The sequence below is a fragment of the Girardinichthys multiradiatus genome, chromosome 4 (genome assembly GCF_021462225.1).
Source record: "Girardinichthys multiradiatus isolate DD_20200921_A chromosome 4, DD_fGirMul_XY1, whole genome shotgun sequence".
Lineage (NCBI taxonomy): Eukaryota > Metazoa > Chordata > Actinopteri > Cyprinodontiformes > Goodeidae > Girardinichthys > Girardinichthys multiradiatus.
In genome coordinates this window covers 10,603,264-10,627,549 of record NC_061797.1, presented here as the reverse complement: position 1 = coordinate 10,627,549, position 24,286 = coordinate 10,603,264, and the positions used below count along the sequence as shown (strand labels likewise).

Below are 24,286 nucleotides of genomic sequence, written 5' to 3'. Positions count from 1 at the left end.
AGAGCAGAAGCAGTTCACTTATTCTGAACTGTATCAGTAGTCTGCCTGTTGGCTTAATTATATACTCAGTGCTCGCTGTATTTTTCCATGTCTGAAGTAGAGGGTGACACGGGAGTGGATTTTCTCTCCTGTCCCATCCCGCTCCCACAGAAAAATGTCTTGTCCCATCCCAATCCCAGGCCAGCATAACGAAAAAAATCCTGTCCCGTCCCACTCCTGGTAAATTGACTCCCACTCCCATCCCGCTCCCATTCAGAACGACTCCCACTCCTGTGCCGCTCCCATTTTTGTTTTCTTCATTTAGTCTTTTGGCAATTTCTTTGTTTGAAGGACCAGTTAGGTCCCTGTTTTTAGCTGTAGTAAAGGCCAGTTAAAGTAAAAAGAATAATAATGAAGAAATAATAAAATATCAAACAAGGAAACAGACCATGCCTATCTTAGTTGAATAAACAAAATGTACATAGTTGTATTTTACTTATTTATTAAGTGATTGTTTCCTTTGAACAATGACATTACCTTTATGTTTCAAGTTGCTGGAACGAAAGAAAAATGCTCCTAGTAAGAGAACTGTACTTGTTGAACAAAAGGACAAAAAGGCATTACCTTCATAATTTAGAAACTGTACCTCAATGGTTCACAGCCCTGGTCCTCAGGGACCCCTTCCCTGCAAGTTTTAGATGTTTGTCTGCTCCAGAACACCTGATTCAAATTCTGACATGACCTCCTATACAGGCATCAAGAATGGAGGGTCAAACTGGACAAATTTAATACAATAAAATCATCATTAAATAAATAAATGTTGTGAATGTCCCATAAGTGAAGTAAATGTAACATGAAAGAAATGTAACATTAAATGTGCCATTAAATTAAAGGTACCATTTATTTATTTAATACATCATTAGAAACAATAAATGTACCATTATATCATGAAATGGACTATTATGCAATTAAATGTGCCACTGTATAATTTTAAAGACGACATGACGTAATCAGTGGTACACTTAATATTTAATGATGTATTAAATAAATTGTACATTTAATGATACATTCAATTTTTTTCTATTTCACAACATATTTATTTAATATCTTCCCTTGATGAAGCCTTTCTACGAGGTCCGCGAGGGGACATGGGGATTTTTTTCTTTTTTGTGTCCCCACGCAATAGTCTTTGCGTTATTTCGCAATACTTTGTGGGATAGTTTCCAAACCAGATAACTGCAAAAATGAAACAAACACTACACCCGTTTTGAGATTTATTGAGTTTTATTTTGAAATCAGCCTTAAATAAAATGATCTTCAAATCAGACTAAAAGACAGTTTTTATCCACAAGCTGTCAAACAAACTACTGAACAATAAAACTGCACGAAACCACATCTGTGACACTTTATTTCCTTATTACTGCTGCATGATGTGTACTTTTTTTTTGTACGCCATTAGTGTTTTTGTTTTTATAGTGATTTGAACGGTTCTTCTTATCCGAAGCATTTAATCGCATTGTTTACTGCGTGTTAACCTGCATATGACAAATAAACCATATCAATCACATATCAGCGTTGTTTGTTTTATGAGCAGTTTGTCATCTGTGCTGTTGCTCCAACATGCCGAACGTAAAAGGTATTGCGTGGGGACGCAAAAGAAATAAATTTCCCCATGTCCCCTCACGGGCTTCCGTACCTTACCTCTTAAATCTTTTGTGCACATGCAGCAATTTTGTTGGTCAGATGAGACTTGACACATGTTGGTACTTTTGGTTTGATGAATGAAGAGATGCGGGGCTGATTTAATCCAGAATCTGCCTTACAAGTGTCCCTTAATCACTGGTGAACTTGATTACAACTAAACACGTTTTACAAGCAGCAGACTGCATGTTAAAACCGCTACATTCAACTCTCCTGAAGTTCGGTAATATTTGCGACTTTCCTGTCAGCTCTATGAGTTTAATAGATAAGTCCTTACTTCTGACTTTACGTTACAAATCCAATTTTACCACGTCCAGTTCTCCACCTGCGTTTGTTCCCTCCATCCTGAACGCAGGAGGAAAACATCGAGCAGAAGCACTGTTGGCTTGTGGATCGTGTAGTTCGTTTGACTCGCATTATAGTATAGGCTTCTTGGAAAAAAACTACACAATGGCGGCGTCAATTCAAGTTTTTTTTTCTTAAAGTTTATAACAAAGTCTCAGTTTTACATTTCCAAAGACAATTGATCCTAGTTTATTTTCCCTCCTATTAGTTAGCTCCCGCTCCCGTCTGCTCCCGTTCATTTTTTATCTTGTACCGTCCCAATCACGTGATCTTTATTGATGCTGTCTCCCGTCCCGCGGGATTCCCGAAAAAATGTCAGCCTCTAGTCTGAAGTAGTATTTCATTTTAATCTTCTACCACAATCTGACTGTAAAATAAAATGTGGGCCTATTTTAAACTAAATCACACTTGGTGTTTGTGCTCTAAGAATCTAGTCTAAGGTTTGTGTTCCTGTTTGAGAATGCCAAGGGTCACATGGCCCTTGCACTCGAGCTGCTGAGGATTCCAACCACTCAGTTTTTGCTTAAAGCACTAAATTCAACATGCTTTGATTTAAAGCATTCTTTTATATCTCTGGATGTTTAAAGTCTCTGTTTTGCTGGAAGGTGACCTAATCAACTTCCCATCAACCTGTGTCTCTGTCCCTACTAAAGAAAAAGATTCCCACCACACGGTGCTTCTGCCACCATCTATTAAAGCGTGGATGGTCTGTTCAAGACAACGTGCAGCATTACGTTTAACCACACATAGCTTAATTTTACAACTGCTACATTGCTTTTAATAAAGGCTGCCAAATAGAAATATTTTTCTTCTGGTGTGTAGCTGACAGAAAGGTGGTCAAGGGGTCATTATAAGGCCTGTGCCACATCACATTAGTCCCAATGTGTGAACTATGATTTCACTTGGCAATTCTGAGGCGTCTCGCAGGCAATACATATTTATGCCCAGCCTATAAGTGACAGATTGAGATGTTCTTCCGGTGTCCGTGACAGCAGGTTATTAATATTGAACACCTAAGTCAACATATAACTAGATGAACAGACACACAGGTCACTGTGAGTCACATTCCTCGCACCCTCTGTCCTCCAGGAAGTTGGACAATTTACCATAATGTTTTGGAAAGATTCCATAAAGGATTTTGGGAATGAGATAATTTAGAAATATATCTTGTTAAAAACAGATTCCTGATTAATTTAATTGCTGCCGATTTTACTTGTTTCCATTTACAAAGCTGTAACTAAGCACCTACTAGCTCTAATTTAAAAGCCAGAAATTCCAGGGTATTTAATCAGAACAGCAACATCTGAAACATACAAGATCTCCAATCTCTGGGTGCGGCTGCTGTTCCTTGAGGCTGGTTTGAAAGCTCTCTTCCTCAGCTGCATTGATCCAGGAGCCAGAGGTCTGCCTGGCTGCAGGCGCCTTGTCTCGGCAGCTGAGAAGAGGTCGCCGGGGTCCTCCTGCTTGTGGCGACGCCCAGGGGCCATCAGCGCAGCGGGGATCCCTGATGCCAGTGAGGTCTCGCGCAGAGCCGCGCTTCGCTTCATGAAAGCCTAATGAAGAGCTGGGGGTGGGTTTCTGAAAGTGTGCTACTAGATGCCCACAATCCTGCAGCATGGGAGCGAAGACAGGATAAATGCAGCAGACAAGAAGGATTTTCAGAGACGCAGCACAGATAAATATACAGATTTTATGCATGCATTATTGTTGTTAGGACTGAAAGACACATGTTTATAAGTGGTTGTCAATAATAAATAAGGTGTTACAGCACATGCCCGAAGAATAAAACAGAGAATGATTGTACATGATAGAAACCGTAAACTAAATGCAGGCACTTATCCTTGTGTGTAAAAGTTTCACATTAACAATTGGATCAACTTAGTGATTACACATATGGATGGTATATCCAGTTTTAAATGTAATGCATAATAACTGCCAACTTCTATATAAAAGCTTTGATTTATAAAATTACTTATTCTTTTCCAAAGCACAAAAAGACATTCACATTGATCCCAGAAATTGTATAGTTTTTTTTTTTTATGAAGAATAATCTGTCCAAATAAGTGTCATTGTGTGCCAACTATACAATATACAGCAGCCTACAATTGATCATTTTATAAACTGTACATACAATAATACACCTACATTCATGACAAATATTACTAAAAGCTGCTACAGAAAATACACAAACATTCATGAATGTAAAATAATTTCTGTCGAATCCTCAGTGAAGATTTCTTTGGTTGAGAAGTAGATCTAGGCTGGGAGATTCGTGCATAGTGAACAACCTGAAGCATTTTTTCAGACGAATACACCGTCCTCCACAGCGTGGGTTTGTGCATAATGCCCACCAACGGCAGCATCAGGATCAGAACAGAAAATATTCTCCCTTTAGCAACCGTTTCTACAGGACCTTCTTCTTCCGACTAACTTTCAGTTCGCTGTACTGAACCTGCAGGAAGTCAAAACATGAATTATTTTTAGCTAAGTGGACAAAACAAAAAAAGCACCATACATATGAGCAAATAGATTCGAAGCTGTAATAAATTCAGCGCATTAGGTGAAAAGCGAGGAAAAGCGGTCCTCCTGAGTTCAGCAATAACCTGAGGGTAAATATTATCAAAGCAGAGAATGTATTCCTAATTAAGTGCAAATTAAAACATGAAGCTTCTTTCTTCTTGAAAATGAGTAGTCTGTGATTATACACACTAAACATTTTTCTCAGCAATGGATGGGGATATAAAAGCATTCAGATCTTATTGCAAAGTAAGTAATCTGCTGAATGAGGAGCAGTATCACCAATGAGTGGGATGCCCATCACAGTTGTAGGCACACGGCGACACTTGAGCATCTCTTTGCTTCAGAAAGTGTCTTTTTCACTCAACTATGTGACCCGAGGGCATCGAGGAAGGAGACAAATGGAGTTTAACAGCTTAGAGGGATGGAGCGAGTGAAGACAGATGGTGGTAGGAAAAAAAAAACTGAAAGTAGAGAGGATAAAGGTCCAGGCCAGATGAAAAAGAAGCTGGTGTATTTCTTGCGACCAATAAATAAAAAAACGTGTTAATGTTGCTTTTAAGCCCTGAGTCTGTTCATACGGCTAACCGGAAAAGCAGGACCTTGAGATGCTCGTGGCTACTCATGGAACTAAAGTACAAGTGAATTTGCAGCAGAGGACCTCCACCAGGGATGTATCATGACCAAAACACAAGTGAAATTACATAGGGCTGCATAATTACACAGAACAGCGCTAATTATACAGACAAGAGGGAAGAAAGCCTGGGAGTTGTTGTGCTAAGAGGCAGAGCCAGCAGCCTCTGGGATTTTAGGCTTCCTGGCTGGCTGATCCGAGCTTACCTTCTGCACATCTGAAGGCACCCTCGACAGGAAATCAAGCACCTCATTGTTGTCTATGCAGTATGGGTTCCGTAACTTCTTGGTGAATTTATTGATACCTAAAACAAAAAGTCACACCAGCATATCATTAGAACTAGTCTCTTGTGGCTGTGCTCTTTGTTTCCACACAAACAAATGCTTGGAGGAGAGGCTCACGCCGTCCGAGAAACACGGCTCTCAGAGCCGAGGTGAACGCATGTACACTTTTTACTTGCTGCGCTCTCATTTTTGGATGGCAGATTTGCTAAGATTAAACCAAAAATGTAATCACTGAGTCAAAATATTTGAATGTCAGAAGCAATACCAGTTAGAAAACATATGGAGAAAGAATCCTGTCAAACATAAAAAGATTCTACATAAAGCAAAAATAAAAATGGAAGGAGAACGAATTTCATTTATTTTTCCATCAGTAGTGAGCGCTACACTGCCCTTGAAACATACAAGTAACCTTTGAATTTTTCAATTCTTTTTAGATTACCACCACAAATTCCAAGTATTTTACTGGGATTTTATGTGATGGACCTGCATACATTTGAGCTGAAAGGAAAAGGACAAATGGTCATAAAAGGCTTTTTTAAAAACAAAAATCTGAAAAGTATGGTTTGCTTTTTTGTTCAGCACTCCTTAGTTTAGCAAAAATCACCATTCACTGCAATTACAGGTCTTTGGACTTTGACTGGGCCATTTTAAAACACTAATATACACTGCTCAAAAAAACAAAGGGAACACTCTGTATGACCTCCCTACAACGCCTGGACATGCTCCTGATGAGACGGCAGATGGTCTCCTGAGGGATCTCCTCCCAGACCTGGACTAAAGCATCCACCAACTCCTGGACAGTCTGTGGTGCAACGTGACGTTAGTGGATGGAGCGAGACATGATGTCCCAGATGTGCTCAATCGGATTCAGGTCTGGGGAACAGGCAGGCCAGTCCATAGCTTCAATGTCTTCATCTTGCAGGAACTGCTGACACACTCCAGCCACATGAGGTCTAGCATTGTCCTGCATTAGGAGGAACCCAGGGCCAACTGCACCAGCATATGGTCTCACAAGGGGTCTGATCTCATCTCGGTACCTAATGGCAGTCAGGCTACCTCTGGTGAGCACATGGAGGGCCGTGCAGCCCTCCAAAGAAATGACACCCCACACCATTACTGACCTACTGCTGAAGGATGTTGCAGGCAGCAGATCTCTCTCCATGGTGTCTCCAGACTCTGTCACGTCTGTCACATGTGCTCAGTGTGAACCTGCTTTCATCTGTGAAGAGCACAGGGCACCAGTGGCGAATTTGTCAATCCTGGTGTTCTCTGGCAAATGACAACGTTCTGCACGGTGTTGGGCTGTGAGCACAACCCCCATTTGTGGACGTCGGGCCCTCATACCATCCTCATGGAGTCGGTTTCTAACCGTTTGTGCAGACACATGCACATTTGTGGCCTGCTGGAGGTCATTTTGCAGGGCTCTGGCAGTGCTCCTCCTGTTCCTCCTTGCACAAAGGTGGAGGTAGCGGTCCTGCTGCTGGGTTGTTGCCCTCCTACAGCCTCCTCCACATCTCCTGGTGTACTGGCCTGTCTCCTGGTAGCGCCTCCAGGTTCTGGACACTACGCTGACAGACACAGCAAACCTTCTTGCCACAGCTCACATTGATGTGCCGTCCTGGATGAGCTGCTCTACCTGAGCCAGTTGTGTGGGTTGTAGAGTCCGTCTCATGCTACCACGAGTGTGAAAGCACCACCAACATTCAAAAGTGACCAAAACATCAGCCAGAAAGCATAGGTACTGAGAAGTGGTCTGTGGTTCCAACCTGCAGAACCACTCCTTTATTGAGTGTTTCTTGCTAATCACCAAAGATTTTCTCCTGTTGTCTATTTCATTTACACAACATCATGAGAAATTAATTGTCAATCAATGTTGCTTCCTAAGTGGACAGTTTGATTTCACAGAAGTTTGATTTACTTGGAGTTATATTGTGTTGTTTAAGTGTTCCCTTTATTTTTTTGAGCAGTGTACTTTGATCTAACCCATTCAATCCCAGCTTTGATTTCATGTTTAGCCAATTGTAATAAAATAAATTAATGTTTGTTGTTGTAATGTGAGAAAATGTGAAAACGTTTAAGGGGTATGAATACTTTTGCAAACCCATGTTTAGATGGACAAAACAGGAGCAACAAAAATGCATGAGCTTGTCTGAAACTTACCCCATATTAGGACTACATAGCGAATGGGGATGAAGTATGTGATGACTCCAGCAATGAGGAAGACCGCAAGAGCCAGACCAGACAAGAATGGCACCGACCAGTTAAACGTGCTGAAACACATGTCCAGTTATAATTTAAAGTGTTAAAGAAGCTTCATTTTATGAAATGACTGCTTATTAAAATCCACTGTATGTAGAAGAATATGAAAACAACATAGGAGCACTGCAACATATGACAGGTCTGAACTTCCTACTTCTTAATCCTCTCTCCCAGGCAGGCGACCTCATCCAGCAGATTCTGAACTGTGATGATGATGTCTTGGACCATGTGGATTTTATCTATGAGACCTTTCCTTTCTGACTCCTGTGGTAGAAAACACAAAACTGTGCTTGAAAAAGACCAAAGAACAACCCTGCAGTGTTGACTGAAAAAGTGTTTTTGACTTTCATGCTAGGACATGATGTTACTGATATTTAACTAATTTTAAGAAAAGTTAAGTTTAATTCTTCTCAATTTATTTTAATATTTATGTATCACAATTCACTTCCCAAATATAGAGTTAAAAATTTCTATCAGAATTTACTAAATTTAATGAGTAAAAAAATGAGCCGGAAAGGTCATAAACTGCTGCTCTCATATTACAGTATGACAGAACAAGTACAGATTTGTATCCCTACATCAAAACAAGAAAAACATTAACCACCCAAAACATGATTTTTTTCATATAATATTCATCTATTTGATTATGATGGTTCAATATGTAAAACTACTATCACGAACAAAATGTTTTAACATATTTTTAAGTAATTCCCAAATGAAATTTATTTGTTTTTCTGCAAACAAAAGAAATTGTAGTTGTCTAGATATTCTACAAACATAACCTATAGATTAAAAGGTTTAGGTCCCAGCTCTGAACCTTGTGGATCGCCACATTTAATTTGTTTGAGCTCTGCTAAATATCAGAGTTAAGCTTTCAAATAACTGTTCAAACACTTACAGTATGAACAACACCTTCTCCAATTAAGGTGTAACATCAAAACAATATGATCAAAAGCCTCTTTCCTTCTGTAAATTCAAGTAAAAAAAAAACAGATGTGTCTATTGTAAAGCCATACTTATTCTCACTTAATAATGTATGTTTTATATAAAGCTGCCAGAGCTTTGCAAAAACTTTATTTATGCAGTTTAAATTTATGAGGAAAACGTCAGATGTCTATAATTATCAAAGAAATGCAAATCACAAGTTCGCACAGGAACTAAAGCACAATAAAATAAAAGATATAACTAAAACTGTTTTTTATAAATTATATATAGTGTTTGCATTTTAGACAAAGGATAAAAAACTTTCTTAGCTCAATTTTAATGTTTAAACTGGTCCAATAGTTTCTCTAGTCTCAAATAATACTGATAAACTTAAAGCAATATTGGTTTTAAATCAACTTCATTTGATAAGAGTCTGTTTAGCTTCAGCAGGCAAACCCATATTTGATCAGTGCAAGTAGCTTTAGAGATGTAACCTCTCCGGAGTGGAGCAGGACATCGCATTATGAAAGAGATGAAGTGTTGTTGAGAGGCCGCTCTACACCCTCTGAAAGAAGAACGCCTTTAAAGTAAACAGAAGAAAGGAGATGGGCTCTGTGAGGATGTGTCGACGCAGGAAGGGTTTTCTCCAAAACCACATGTTACGACAAATGGACTTTTGCCTCGGTTGAATATCCATTATTGCACTGAAGCTCTTTGGCCACTTCAGGGTCGCGTTCCCAGTGGTTTCACGATGAGAACAGCTATGAATCAGACCCACGCAGACCATTCAAAGTGTCTACAATAAACTGCTGTCACTCTGAAGACATATTCTGTTGCCTAAAAGCATTTCAGCACACTAAGTTTCAGAAAGAGCTCTATAGAAGCATGTCTAAGTGCTGTCATTAGTTCTATATTGATGGTATTATGTAGTTTGTTAAGCTCAGGGACTTTCCCAAATGCAGCAGACCTTTTCCCCCGCCCCTCCATTTCCATGTGAATATGTTGTGACAAGTGGAAACAGGTTGGTGAGATCTTCATTAGGCCTAAATGTCTTTTGGTTTAAAATGGAATCCAACTGGTGGTTGGCAGGAATCAAAATGCTGCAGAAGATTTAGTGCTGAATAAAGGGCTTAGCAACACAGCCATAGATCAGAGAGGGAGATACCTCTGTCAACATGGTAAATCATATTTTTTTCTATTCATCAGCATACACAAGTTAAACCAGAGCTACTAAAAATACACCGCCCTCAAAAGTACGTACCTTTTCATCATCCTCGTCCTCATCCGCCAAATCCATGCTGTCCTGAAACAAAAAAACAACAACATTGCAACCGAGAAGTGAGATTCAAAAGAATTCACAGATCAGAACTAAAAAGAAAACTAACTTTGTGTCGCTGCAACCCTGGAAGCCTGGACTAACTCCTGCAGCTCAGCAGTGACCCTGAGATTAGCCTCCTGAAACACCCGGCCTTGCAGGGTCGTTGACTGACAGGCCATGCTGGCTTTTTCTCAGGCTCACACTCACATACCAGAATATATTAACAAACTCTAATCATAGTGTTAACATCAGCTGTAAAACTCACTCATATAAAAAGGACTTGTTTAAAAAGCTGCACACCGCGAAGACTTGATGCTAAAAAACATCAAAGTGGCAAAAACATGAAAACAGCTACGAAATCTAAAGAAGATCCTTCTTGTAAAATTATAAATGAAGTAAGGTATTAATATCAAGCTCTGAAAACCTCACACTAAACACAGATGTTTATTTAGCTTATATTATTATAAATATACAACAGGGGTTATTCTGTCTGTTCACCACACTCCACAGAAGTAAACAGAATCAATGCATGTTATGTTAAAACCAAAAATGAGACCTGTCACATTGTTGAAAGAAATGGAAAGCCAGGAAAATTGGAACTGGTTCTCAAACATTTCACCTGGTAAAACAGGTTTAATAAAAGTCATTAATCTAACTAGAATAATACAGGGTTCCATGGGTGTCACAGATTACAGATGATTGGAAGAAATAATATTTCAGGGAAAAGGAGATGAACAGTTAGCAGTTTTACCAAGGAATGTTTGGTGATGAGAGTGCAATTTGCTGGGATGGTGACCAAGAATACATCTGAGTCTCAGTCTGATTTAGAACTTCTAGTAAAAATTAAAACCAAAAAGTTCCCTGTATGACTGATTTGTGTGACGTCTACCCAACCACCCTACACCCAGTGTGATTTAAAAAAAAAGAAAAACGTTGAATGAACGTCTGCCAACAGAAGTGATTTCATGCTTTTCAACAAGTTTTTCAACAGAAAAAAGCTGAGCAACATTTAAATCACATCTGGTGAGCCCTTCACATCAGTCATCAGCTGCCATCTGACATGACTGGGGACGGCAGAGTCTACTCAGTTGGTTGTTTTCTGTGGCTTTACAGCCAGATGTCTCAGTAAATCTAAATAATTAGCTGGTACTAACATCTCTAACACTGATTTAAACTCCTCTCCTCACTGAGTCACATTTATTCTAGCTCTACATTTCTAGAATTAATAAAACATTTTGACTTCTGAGATATTCTGCTTTTTAGATATTCTAATAATCCAACTATTTTTGATCAGAAAAGATGAACAAATAAAAAACTGAAATAGCTGATTGCAACTTTTTTTGATTTGAGAAAAAATGCCATTTATGTATATAGCAGTAAATATGAAAAAAAAAAAACTGACAATGTTTTCTTACAGACTGACCCAAGAGGTTCTTTTAAATATTTTTTGTTAATTACTATTTAATAATTTATGTATTTCTTGGTTGTAAAAAAAAATTAAAGCTACCATCTTGATCTTTGACATGTAAAATACAATATTCAATAAATTAGAATATTATTGAGTTAATTTATTTCACTAAATCAATTCACTAAGTAAAACACATTATATATACTATTTATACACAGGTTATTGTTTTCAAGCCTTTTTTTCTGTTAATTATGATGATTTTCCACTCACAGCTAATGAAAACATGACATTTAAGATTAGGATATTACACCAGAGTAATATCCTAATCTTAATTTAGTAAAATGAACACATTGTTGATGCAGAAATGTAGGCTTAATGAAAAGTATGTTTAATACCTTCTTAAAGGTTGTTAGTTTCGAAAGGTAATTTTAATCTGACAAACAAGCATCACTGGAACACATATTCTAATTTATTGAATATGACTTTATATACAAATCTTTATGTACATGCAAATATGGACAACATAAAAGTTGGTGACAGCTAATTATATTCAGAACACACTTTAGCAACTTGTGACCCAATAGTATACTGCTGTCTGGGCAGAGCTGTACTGCAGTAGACAGGAGCTGCTTTTCTCTGGACACAGAATGGACTCACATCAGTGAAACTCTGAGGTCTCAGCATGGGAAAAAAAAAACAACCTTTTATGAAGAGAGTGCTAAACACCTTTTTTTTTTTCTGCCAATTTGACTCGCCAAAACAAGAGCCAAACTGCAGCCCAATTACAGCAAAGCTGAGGAAGGACAAAAACTGGAGATGGGGAAAGATATGTTAGTAAAGGACAAGCACTGTAAATTAGCTTCTAATATAACGCTCTGTTATATTAACCTTTTTAGCGGGTTTTCTATGCTTTTGTATTGTGTTATTTTTAATTAAGACTTGTAAAGCCATATTGAAATGGTTGCTATGGCAATGTAAAAACTTCTAATTACGAGTGCTAAACACGTTTTTTCACATGATGAAGAAAAAGAGAACTGGGAAAAGAAGGCAACATGTCAAAGCTGGAGGCAATGATCTCTGGACTTACCACGTCTTGACTGACTCTTCCGGAGCAGACCTGGAAGTAGTTCCACGTGATGAGTAGAACCAAGAAGAAGGGTAGCATGTAAAAATCCCAGTACCACACCGTGACGAGAAAAATCTGCAGGAAGAATCAAACATTCATGAAGGCGCCGAGAAGGAGGAGGAATCTTAAGGTGACATCTTGAACCTCCCTGAGAGCTAATGGTTGGTCTGATCTGCTCTGGTCCTGCTGATGAAGAGTATCTTGGCTTTATCTAAGCCCTAATGTTGATGTGGTGCTCAGTATAACCACTTTGCTCAGCTGGACCAACTCTGCCCCCACTCAACCCACTGCATACATGTTGACATTAGCTAGATAAGCTTAATTGCTGTTACTCATCCTGAGCACATTAAAGCTGATCGCTTCGATGTAACCATACAGAGGCCGTCCATAATGGTAACCTAGAGTACAGATATTGGGATTTCATGAGATAGACCGACACAAAGTAGAATCTATTCTAAATTATGTATGAAACCCTTAAAAACCTTTGTATCCAGCCCCTTCTACAGTGATACTCCTAAAAACATCCAGTGGTGTACCAACAGCCTGCAGAAGTCACTTAATTAGCAAGCAACTAGCAAGCCGTTTTAAACCCACAGCTTAGGTGAGGAAATCTGTTTACAGGTCAACTTGTGGATCTGCACCCCACAAACCTGGTCTATATGGAGGAGTGGCAAGAAGAAAGACGTTTAAAAAAAAAAGAAAAAGTGGCAGCATCATGCTGCAGGGATGCTTTGCTTCAGTAGAAAGAGGGATACAGATTAGAGCTGATGGAAAGATTAAGTGAGCTACTGTAAATACTGTGCTATAAAGACTGTGTACTGGGGCAAAGTTTAAACCTTCCAGTAGGACACTGATCCTAAAAATGCATGTGTTACAACTGTCCCAGTCAAAGTCCAGACCAATTTAATAAATTTATTGCGGCAAGACTTGAAAACTGATGTTTACAGAGGTCCTCTATCCAGTCTGACTAAGGTTGAGCTATTTTGCAAAGAAGAATGTGCCTCTGGTATACACACCCCAAAAGGCTTGCGGCTGTAATTGCAATGAAAAGTGGTTCAACAAATGATCGACTCTGGGGGGCAGAATAGAAATATACGATGCACTTAACCCTATCCTCCTTCCACTACACAGTTGTGCACTACCTTGTGATGATTTATCACCTAAAATTCCCCCAAAACGCAATGAAGTTTGTAGTTATAACATGACACACTGTGGAAACGTTTAAGGGGTATAAATACTTTTGCAAGGCACTGTATATAGCAGACCCCACCAGCACTTAGGTCAGGTAAAAGATGGCAAAGTAATCCAGATGTTATTGTTTAGTATAAGATCTGAATTAAACTGTGAAATAATCCTACCAGAGAAGCAGCCTGGGCCAAAAACAGCAGTGAGCCAAACTGGTTGGGTGAGCTTTACGAAATTAGTTATATCTTTTTTTAAGCCAATGGAAAAAGAGGCGAACATCTGTTAAAGACATCAGTCTCCTCTGAGGCACAATTGGACATAAAAGTTATCAGATCTGACTGCTTCTGTCCAACCAAGCCGCCAACACCACCATCAGCTTTGATGTGCCAAACACGTTCTTCTCCGTGTTATCACAAGCCAAAGCAGAGCCTGGGAGAGGAGATGGATGTGGTTTCTCGCTGTCAGGGTTATGTTTTATTACAGAGGTCTTTGTAACGACTGAGAGACCGCGGATTTTGGGGGAACACCAAGTCACGCTTTAGTGGAAATGTATACTCAGATCATAAAGATTGTGATGATTGTAGTTCATTTCAGCTTAAGAGGCATTCAAACAGGCTTCAGCAGTAAAAGGGGATCTGGGAATATTATCCAGATCACAGAAAAACTGGAGGGGTAAAAAAGGAAAAGGTTGGGAGAGCTCCTGAACTCCATGGCGAGATAAACAAAACGCGTGAAGATTTCCAAATGAATGTTTGAGGAAATAGTTTGCATGTCTCAGAAATCTCTTTACACCCAAAGCCATGACAGAAATATGCTCTAACACGCGACCCTATGTTAATAAACTGCCATTTTTAGAGCTCAAAGTCTCACTAAGCCAACATGTGATTAACATATATAATAATTTTAATAATACTAAATGAGGTATAATCCTGCTCTGCAACACTGGCCAGTGAACACTAATGAACAGTGCGTACTGCAGCAGCCACTTTCTGTGAGGTTCAAGGATTAACATTAGGTTCGTGAAATTCTATTTTGTCATTTTACAGCTGCAGTTATGCAGAATGACTTATTCAGCACTGAAACACGAAATTACTGCAACATCACTTCAAGAACTGATAGGCCTGCCACAAAAAATATGTCAAAATGCTAAAAATGCATGAAGAACTATAAAGATTACTGAATGTAATAAAAGAATGAGTACAAATTTTTAGATTTAAAAAAATGTCTATGTACAATATATTTTTTTCCCATATTCATCTTGTGTCTCAGAAGATTTTGCTTTAACTTTTTTCCAGCTGATTTTATTCCCCCTTTTTATTCGGATGTTATTGCCGAGGTTCTCCAGGTTTTGTCAGTGCTGCATGGGCTGCTTTCATCTGTGGGTCTCAGGTTGTGAACTTGATCTTACAGCTTCTAACTCTCTTGTGACTAACAGCAGCACTATGATCACCAAGTGTTCATCGTGGGCCTTTTGTTTCATGTCGGGACACGAGAAAAGACGCGCGGTTTAAGGATGAAAACTGGCTACTTCTATATGTTCATTAAGGCGTCAGCCACACAGACTGTTAGTCTAGACAGATGTTTGTATTAATAAAGCAATGTCTAAAATGTTTAAGTTATGCGAAAAAGGGGAAGAAAAAAAAATATGATAATAAATTGTAAAAATAAATTCCCTTCTTTAATTGCATGTCTTTAATACATGTTTCTAACTTCATATAAGTTAAGTCATATAAGTTTATTCTTATATGAAGTCCCTTGAAAATGTATTCATACCCATTAAACTTTTTCCACATTTTGTCGAGTTGCAGGCATATAAACCTTCATTGTAATTTAGCGTGGGATTTTGAAGGACATTTTTTTGATATATATGATTTTGGAATTTGTACAAATAAAAATTTATAACATTTGATGTGGATTATTTTCCTCCTTACTCTGAAACCCCAGCATAAAATGCAGTGCAACCAACTGCCTTCAGAAGTCACCTAATTACTGGCTGTTTGTAATTTAATCTCAGTATGAGTGCAGCTGTTCTGTTCTGTTCTGTTCCTCAGAGGTTTCTTAGAGAACATCAGAGAACAAACAGCATCACGAAGACCAAGGAACACAGCAGACATGTCAGGGAGAAAGATGTGGAGAAGTTCAATGCAGGGTGAGGTTCGTAAAATGATCTCCCAACCTATGGATATGTTGCAGTACGCTGTTCAATCCATCATTCAACGATGAAAAGATGGCTTAGATCAATGTATATTCATGTGTTAGAATAGACGTAACCCCAATTGAGAATATATAACAAGATGGATGTTTACAGATGGTATAAATCAATTTGACAATCTGAAAGGATGTGCAAAGCTGGTAGATACATTCCCCCTAAGGACAGCAGCTGTAATTGTTGTGAAAGGTAACTCTATAGAGTATTGACTCACTGAGCACACAAGCTCATCACATTTTCAGATTATTGTTTTGTAAAAACTGAGAGAAAACAAGTGCCATTTTCATTCACTTTACAATTTTGCTGTAATTTGTGTCAATTTATCAGCTAAAATTCCACTTGAATATATACAAGTTTGTGGTTATAATATAACAATATGGAAAAGGGAATCAATGGGTATAAATGGTTTTGAAAGGAACGGTAAATTTATTTTTATTCTCCTAGGTCACATGTAAAACACAAACGGATGGTTAGGAAGAATGAGCATTAGTTTATGTTGATGTCATAGGTGCGCCTTTGTTTCATGTCCAAACCTTTTTGGACATGAAAGAGTTTTTTTTTCCACCACTATGCAGCAAATTATTCCCAGACCCTTCAAGATCCCTATAGACCCTTCCTGTAAGCAATCGGTGTAAAAATAGTTGGGAAACCAGGAATTGAACACTGATAATTAGTGTTAGCATAATGAAACACATTTAAAAAAAGGGATTGCTACGTGGGTGCAATTTCACAGTGAATACCAGCCCAGAAAGGAGACAAGAAAACTGTAGAAGTCAGGAAGGCAGTGTTTGGAAACAGACTGCCCTTTTGCTCTGATTCTCAGTAAATTATACAAGAGAAAAGGAAAATGGCAAATAATTTTTTTATGAATCATTTCTTTAGTTCGGGGGAGGACTTCGGCTGCCAGGATTAAGGTGTCTCACTGATTTACGGCACATTTCAACTTCTTGTGTGACAACCGCCAGATGGTACAGGTGGTTCTTCACTGCACCCTGTCATGAAGCGTGAAGCTCTTATTCATTATGCTTATGTGGCGATATTAGGCAGCCGCTTATTTCTTCTCACTGAGGCTTGACAAGGCAGTGGGCATTAGTGTGAAAACACGAGTACAGATGGCACTGTCTTTCAAACGCTGAGATGCAGTTGGGAGATATGTGCACTGTACATTGCTCCAATTCACGATGATTTCTATTTTCAAATGTGTTTCACAGCTGTCAGTTTAAAACAGGACCAGTAATACCACAGTACAAAGTCATAAACACAGAAGATAGAAGTTTTTTCTTCATAGCTAAAATACTTTTTTCCCCCCATTAATTCATGTGTTTTAATGCGGCTTTAGTATTTCACTTGCAAGAGGTTGCTGATAAAATCCCACGCTAACCTCTGACCCCTTCCTGTTTGATGCATTTTATGGCCATATAAGACTAAATGCATGACTCAAATCAGATTACAGCTCTACTACAGTTCCTGCTTTTCACAGTAAACTGAGCAAACTGTGCTACTGGCAAGCAAACTGTCTCCTCATTAGCCTTGCAGGAAGCACCCCCTCCCACACACATTTGAGAGCAAAACATTAGCACCATCTATGGGATATGAACTGTAAAAACAAAAAGAACTTTCAGTGACCTTGATTGCTTGAATAGTAAATTAAAAACTTGCTGTATGTCATTTCCATCGACTGGGATCCCTAATCAATTTGCAGTTTAAATTGTCCAACCGAAAGGCTGTTCCTGTGTTTCTGTCCTCACACTTGTATCACACAGGATGGAGAACTGGTCGTATCTCCAAAGAGTCTTCTAATTGAAACTCAGGCTGAATAATGGGGGTCCAAATCAAACCGCGCACAAACTGGACGGAGGGTTAATGAGTTGTCAGGAAGGCAGGACAAAAATAGGCCATCTCGACTCCACTGGGACTCTGCTCTCTCCAGCTGAGGCTTAACGCCGCATCCAGGAGACATGCAACACTGAAAGCGTCCGCTCCAACAAAGAGCTGACGAACAGTGTTTGTGGTGAGCCCAATGCTGCATTGATTAAGATTCTCTCAGGGAGAGTTCAAGTAAGGGTTGGCCAGGCTGCAGTTGTCTTCCGCAGCCTCGCAGGGAAAACGAGAGAACGCCAGATAGTGTGTTGATAAGCAGTTAAAGCACTTCACCAGGAAGGCCAGCAGGCTCCTCTGAACGCTCTCCCACTGGAAGCAGCTTTTGATGTACTGCAGGGTAGACGTGATAGCCGCGTAGATTGCCCTTACACGCGCCACATTCCTGGCCAGAGCCTGAAAGTCACAAAAAATAAACACAAAAAGAAGACAAGAACCGGATTAGTGAAAATATGCAGCTGTGCTTCTGGTTCTTTTAAATAAATGTGGGATTTGTGAGATATCTGACTTGTAATTAACAAGAAACATCCATTCAGCTGGAGAGACTTCATCCTTGTTTCCTTTACGATGAATTATTGTGGTCAGTAAAGAAATGTCTGTAATCTGACCCAATTTTGTCAAAAAGGTCTTTAAACATTAAGACAGACGGCAGAGCTGCACGTTACAAGCCCACTTCTCCATGTATAAGCCAATTTCAGTGTTAGTGAGCAATGTATTGTCTGACAACAATGAGCCTTTGTGGGAAGTACAGACAGTCAGGCACCCTGTCTCGCACCCTGTCTTACACACTGTATATCAAGCTAATGTAGCAGAACAGCAAGCAAGAACTCCCTCACTGTGGCGCTCAATTAAAACTCTGTTCAGCTAATTTAGGCAAACGTTTGGTTATTCACAGCTAATTGAAAGAAAAAACACACAACAGAGAAAGTTCTTTTCAGTCTGTTTATATCGAGATTTGTTTGTAATTGAAGTATTATTAAACATCACAGATTCCTTTCCTGATGAATCTGCTACTACACACAACTGGAGTATTCGTACGTCTCATTTGTGTTCACGTTGTGCTTTGTTACAACCACAACCTTCAACGTATTTTATTGGGATTTTATGCGATACAGCAACACAAAGCAGTGTGTAATAAAAGGTAAGTGATACATGTTTTTCTTAAATCTTCTAACAAATACAAAACAAAACAAAAAAATGGCATAAATGTGTATTCAGTCCCTTTTAATACGTTACCCTTAAATAGAATCCCGTGCAACCAGTTGTATTCAGAAGTCACCAAATTAGCAAATAGATCCCACATGTGTGCCATTTAATCTCAATATAAATCCAGATGTTCTGTGAAGACTTGTTAGAGAACACAGGAGAACAAACAGCATTTTTAAGACTAGAGTTGTCCAATATATACAATTACAATCACAAAGACGTGCTTGGATGCAATATTTTGTAACATCATATTTTAGATATGATGCATGAAAATGTTGCTTTCATACTGGAGCCACTTGGATGGACTTTCACTGTCCTTTATGTCAAGAGCTGATATAGATCTTAGTGATCAATATCACAAACCAGGGACAGTGGTGGGGGCATTGTGGTAATGGTAAAGAACAAAGGTAGTGGGAAAAGTGTGGGTTATTCATAATTTATACTATTATCACAATATTCAACAATATTGCAAAGTTATGTTTTCTTAATATTGTGCAGCTCTAATGAAAACTAATTAACATGGCTGGCTGACAGGTTAGGTTATAAAACAATATTCTAATCCATGAACATCTCATGGAGCACTGTTCAATGCATTATTTGCAAATGGAAAGAGTATAGGAATGGTAAATGGCCTGCACTTGTATAGCTTTATCAAGTCCCCAGAGACCCCAAAGAGCCTTACACTGCAATCAGTCATCCACCAATTCACACACACATTCACACACTGACAGTGGTAGTCTACATTGCAGTCACAGCTGTCCAGGGGCAGACTGGGGTTAAGCACCTTGTCCAGGGAAAGCTGGAATTGAACCCACAACTTTCAGACTGCAAAACAACTATTCTTCCCACTAATCTACAGATGTGAGCAAAAGGACGTGAAAGTAAGGCAAGGATAACTGAAAAACCAACGCGCACCCAGTGTTATATGTAGCTGTACTCGGGCCTTTACAGCTATCCACACTATGTTCAGAGCGGAACTAGAACCCTCTCCTCCAACTGCTGTTAGCTTAGTTAGTAAACATTTAGCTAGATTTTTGCACTCCTCAGAATGGTCTGCTTTGACTGTTTAACCAGTTACCAGCTTGCATCATTTTTGTTGGACTAATAGTATTAATTCCAAGGATCTAACACTCAGCAGAGCAGTTTAAGTGAAAGTCTAAGCCTCTATTTAAAGCATAAATGCGGCAAACCTTCACAATAAAAGCCTTATCCATCTATAAAGCACTCTAAACTTCAAATAACATAACCTAATTAAAACCACTTGCAATACTATTTATGTCCATATAAACACAACAGTGTAAATGTTGCATGCATTGTGTGTTCACGGTACAGACAGAGAGACCATTTAATACAGAACACATTCTGAGAGTGTTGATCAAAGTGAGAAAAAAATATTACAACTAAAGCTAACATTGGTAACACTGATCTTGAAGTTAATCCAATAACTGTGATCATTTATACAACTTTTGCACTGTTTCATATGCTTTAGGTAGCAACAGTGAATTAGAAAAAACTGTTTGAGACATGGTGTACTTCTTGTCTTAAAAATGGCAACATATTTCTCTAATGTCAATTCTGCTGGCTGACAAAATAGAAGAAACCGATTAGAAATGCTATTTCCATACATTACGGTGTATGTTTCCTTCCTCAAGATCTATGCTTTTATGTAGGAAAATCACGATTAAATCATGATTGGGATTTTACTGTAAAAATAATTGTGATATTATATTTTTGTCATATTGCCCACCCCCGCTGTTGACAGGGTAGGGTTAGAATGTGATAAATTAGCAAAATTTCAGTCTCTAGATGTGCAAAGCTGATAGAGAATAGAGGTGCACCAATTGCTGTTTTCTGGCCGATCACCGATCTTTGAAAAGCCTGACCTGCCAATTCTGATTTTTGCCGATAACAATTTTTTGTATAACTGACATGGTCAGGTGTTATAAGGTCACAATCGTATAGAACAACATTGAACAATACCCATGAAACAATACAAACTTGTTTGGTGGTGCTTTTAAAATAAATGAAAAGTTTAGCGAAATTGCAGATCCTTTCAGTTTTCATGTTTTAAAAACAAACAAAACTTGCACAACAGGTTAAACAAGTAGATAAGATCGGTTTCACATGTATCGGCCAATCCCAGACCACCCAAAAGTAAGGAAGTCAAGGCCAATCAATCGGTGCACCCCTAGTAGAGTTGCAGCTGTAACTGCAATGAAAGGAGGTTCTACCAAGACTCAGGAGGACTGAATCCAACTACATGCCACACCTTTCAGATTTTTCTTTGTAAATATTTATTAAAACCACTGGCAAGACACTGTGTCTGCATGTGAAACTATCATTTTAAAGTTTAGTCGAATTGGGGACAAACCTTTTTGGAAAATTTCAGATTATCCACCATGTACCCCCTTTCCTTCGGATTGAAAGTTCTTATGCTTGCTTTGACCTGACAAAAACAGTTGAGAAGCAGACAGCATCAAGGTTGTGTTTCAAATATTTCCTTCACATTTCATTGTGTCCTCAGTCCACAGGGTGAACTTTCACTTACAGGGTTAAAAATAACCTCCAGCTCTAGAGTAATGCTCCCCTTCGACAGTCTTCCCAAGTCCCCCTTCTTCAGCAGGTAGACAACCCGTTGTCTACTGTGGATCTGCAGGACAGAAAGGGCATTAGGTGCTGAACTCAGCCATGAACCTGACCATCAGTCACACCGTATTACATCTTATCGAGTCTTCAACCCGTCAAGGTGTTATCACCCTCTTCACTTTAATTTAGGCCCAAAGTGTAACTAGATTAGTCTGTTGTCTGCATCAGCGTTAGAGTGTACCGAGAGCAGTGGAATGGCGACTTTTCCTAGAAAGTCTGGCGCCATGTCACCGTCGTCGTCAAAGACGGACACCATGAGAACATCATGAATGTCCTTGACAGGCCTGTAGAAACAAACAAGAATGTCAGGTACCAACAAGACCAGTAAACAGAATCATGTTTTTTCAAATTTAATACTCAAACTGACAGTGTGAAGACTTGGTTCCACTCTGGATTAAGGGTCTTATAGACTATGTGTGTCTGTAGTCTGTCATTGCCCAGTTCTAACACACAGAAAGGGTCACTCTTTCCTGAAGACAAGAACAAACAACACTCAAAAGGAAAAGTTCACGTGACAAAATCAGTTGTAAATGACAAAATAATATCTTAACATGCAAATACCATTTAAATCAGCAGCAATCAGGTCTGTGGCCTTGATGACTTTGATCTGAAGACAACCAATATCCTGGAGGTTCGTTAGCGATCTCTTCAAACACTAAAGAGATAATAAATAGAAAGGGCAGTTTTAGAAGCTTTATGAATAAAAGCAAAAACATGAAGAAAAGCACAAACCGGAACAAATTTTGAATCATAATCTGTTATTAATGGAGTTTTACCAATTCTTTTACAGTACTATTACATACAATAACAAGAAAAAACAAAATCCATTATGTTTCTATAAGCTGAGACATTGTGGCAATGCAACATTACTAAGTTCTCTCTTCTGCATCTCACTTTCCCACCAAACATTCATTCAAAACAAGTTTTCACATCTCCATGTGGCAGACAGTCAACCCAAATAAATAGTCTCTGGGACAGATTACAAGCAAGATGCAAGTCCCCGCAAGCAAATTCATACTTTTAGGCATTAAGTGTAACTAGCCTTGCAAATCTGACACTCACAAATACCTATAATGGTTAACGTGAAAGCTTTTTCCAACCGCATTTAAGCAGATTGTAATAGAGTGCTTTTTCCCAAAACAGTATTTACCCCCTTCTCGTCTTTAAGCACTAGCAAGTATAGTTTACCCACACGGTGAACCTGGACTTTTGTTTACTGCAGATTTCTACAAAAGAATTACTCTTCATCACTAGCGGACATTGATAATCTGAGTTATCTCAGTTTACTTAATGATTGGCTTGCTGCTGTTAAAAACCGGATGTAAAACCAAGTCTTTTTAGAGCTGAAACAGATCCCACTGTTTCAGGCCCAGGCAGATACCGCCATGTGTAGAACAACTCTTTCAGGTGAGTTTTTACCCCCATCATTCATACATTTAAACTTTTTAATCCTATTTTAGGACATCTGTTAGGGCTAGATGTTCCTGTTTTATTGGCTTTGAAAAAGATCCACATGTTTTTAAGTTCAAATTCAAATTCAATTTAAAAATACTTTATTAATCCCAAAGGGAAATTAAATGTTGTAGCTCATTATGAAGGTTTCTTCAAAGAACTGTTGTAGATGCTGATGGCTGTGGGCAGGAAGGATCTCCTGTAGCGCTCCGTCTTACAGCAGATCTGAAGAAGCCTCTGACTGAAGACACTCTGTTGTTGTAGGACAGTCTCATGAAGAGGATGCTCAGGGTTCTCCATAATGTTCTTCATTTTATGAAGAATCCTTCTTTCCACAATGATCTCCAGAGGTTCCAGAGGAGTCTCCAGAACAGAGCCAGCCTTTTTTATCAGCTTGTTGAGCTTTTTTAAGTCCCTGGCTCTGATGCTGCTTCCCCAGCAGATGATGGTAGAAGAGATCACACTCTCCACAACAGACTTATAGAAGATATGCAGCATCTTGCTGCAAACACCAAAGGACCTAAGCTTCCTCAAGAAGTACAGTCTGCTCTGTCCCTTCTTGTAGATGGCTTCACAGTTGCATCTCCACTCTAGTCTGTTGTCCAGGTGAACACCGAGGTATTTATACTCCTCCACCACCTCCACTTCTTCTCCCATGATGGAAATAGTTTTTGACTTATTCCTGTTTCTCTTAAAATCTACAATCATCTCCTTTGTTTTAGTCACGTTCAAAATGAGATGATTGTTTCCACACCATGCCACAAAGTGGTCCACCACCTTCCTGTACTCAGCTTCTTGTCCATCTCTGATCCACCCCACGACTGCAGAATCATCCAAGTATTTCTGCAGATGACAGGAGTCTGTCTTGTATTGGAAGTCTGAGGTGTACAGAGTGAAAAGGAATGGTGAGAGTACAGTCCCCTGGGGTGCTTAGGGAAATTGGAATTGGCTAAAATCGTTTTACAGAAAATAACAGATTAGAAATTCCACAAAACTCTGATTTAGAAAATGCAGCAGCTGAATCTCAACAGCTGCAATGACCATCACCTTCTTCTAAAGATGGTTTTATCAGGACTGTAAATCTGAATTAAATCCAACATGTTTTCCAAACAGGCCAAAGGAACAAGAGTGTTCAAAGAACAGGTTGAATCCCTATTCAACATTACAGAGGTGCTTTAAGCAAAGTGCTTAGTGTGTGAACAGCCGGTGAATAGG

General features: G+C 39.0%; 1 protein-coding gene across 2 annotated transcripts in view; it reads right to left on the bottom strand.

Moving 5' to 3' along the window:
- Positions 1–3,701: 3,701 nt before the first annotated feature.
- The window catches only part of LOC124867351 (multiple C2 and transmembrane domain-containing protein 2-like), a 60,226-nt gene continuing 39,641 nt past the window's right edge, over positions 3,702–24,286 (bottom strand). For both annotated transcript variants that reach the window (XM_047363756.1, XM_047363757.1), the window contains 12 exons: positions 22,181–22,274; positions 21,987–22,089; positions 21,801–21,903; positions 21,522–21,623; positions 21,345–21,419; positions 18,044–18,163; positions 12,457–12,570; positions 9,905–9,946; positions 7,874–7,983; positions 7,621–7,730; positions 5,383–5,480; positions 3,702–4,477 (listed from right to left, as the gene is read on the bottom strand). In XM_047363756.1, coding sequence (XP_047219712.1) covers positions 4,430–4,477; positions 5,383–5,480; positions 7,621–7,730; positions 7,874–7,983; positions 9,905–9,946; positions 12,457–12,570; positions 18,044–18,163; positions 21,345–21,419; positions 21,522–21,623; positions 21,801–21,903; positions 21,987–22,089; positions 22,181–22,274 — 1,119 coding nt within the window. In that variant the 3' untranslated portion in view covers positions 3,702–4,429. The remainder of the gene's footprint in view (positions 4,478–5,382; positions 5,481–7,620; positions 7,731–7,873; positions 7,984–9,904; positions 9,947–12,456; positions 12,571–18,043; positions 18,164–21,344; positions 21,420–21,521; positions 21,624–21,800; positions 21,904–21,986; positions 22,090–22,180; positions 22,275–24,286) is intronic.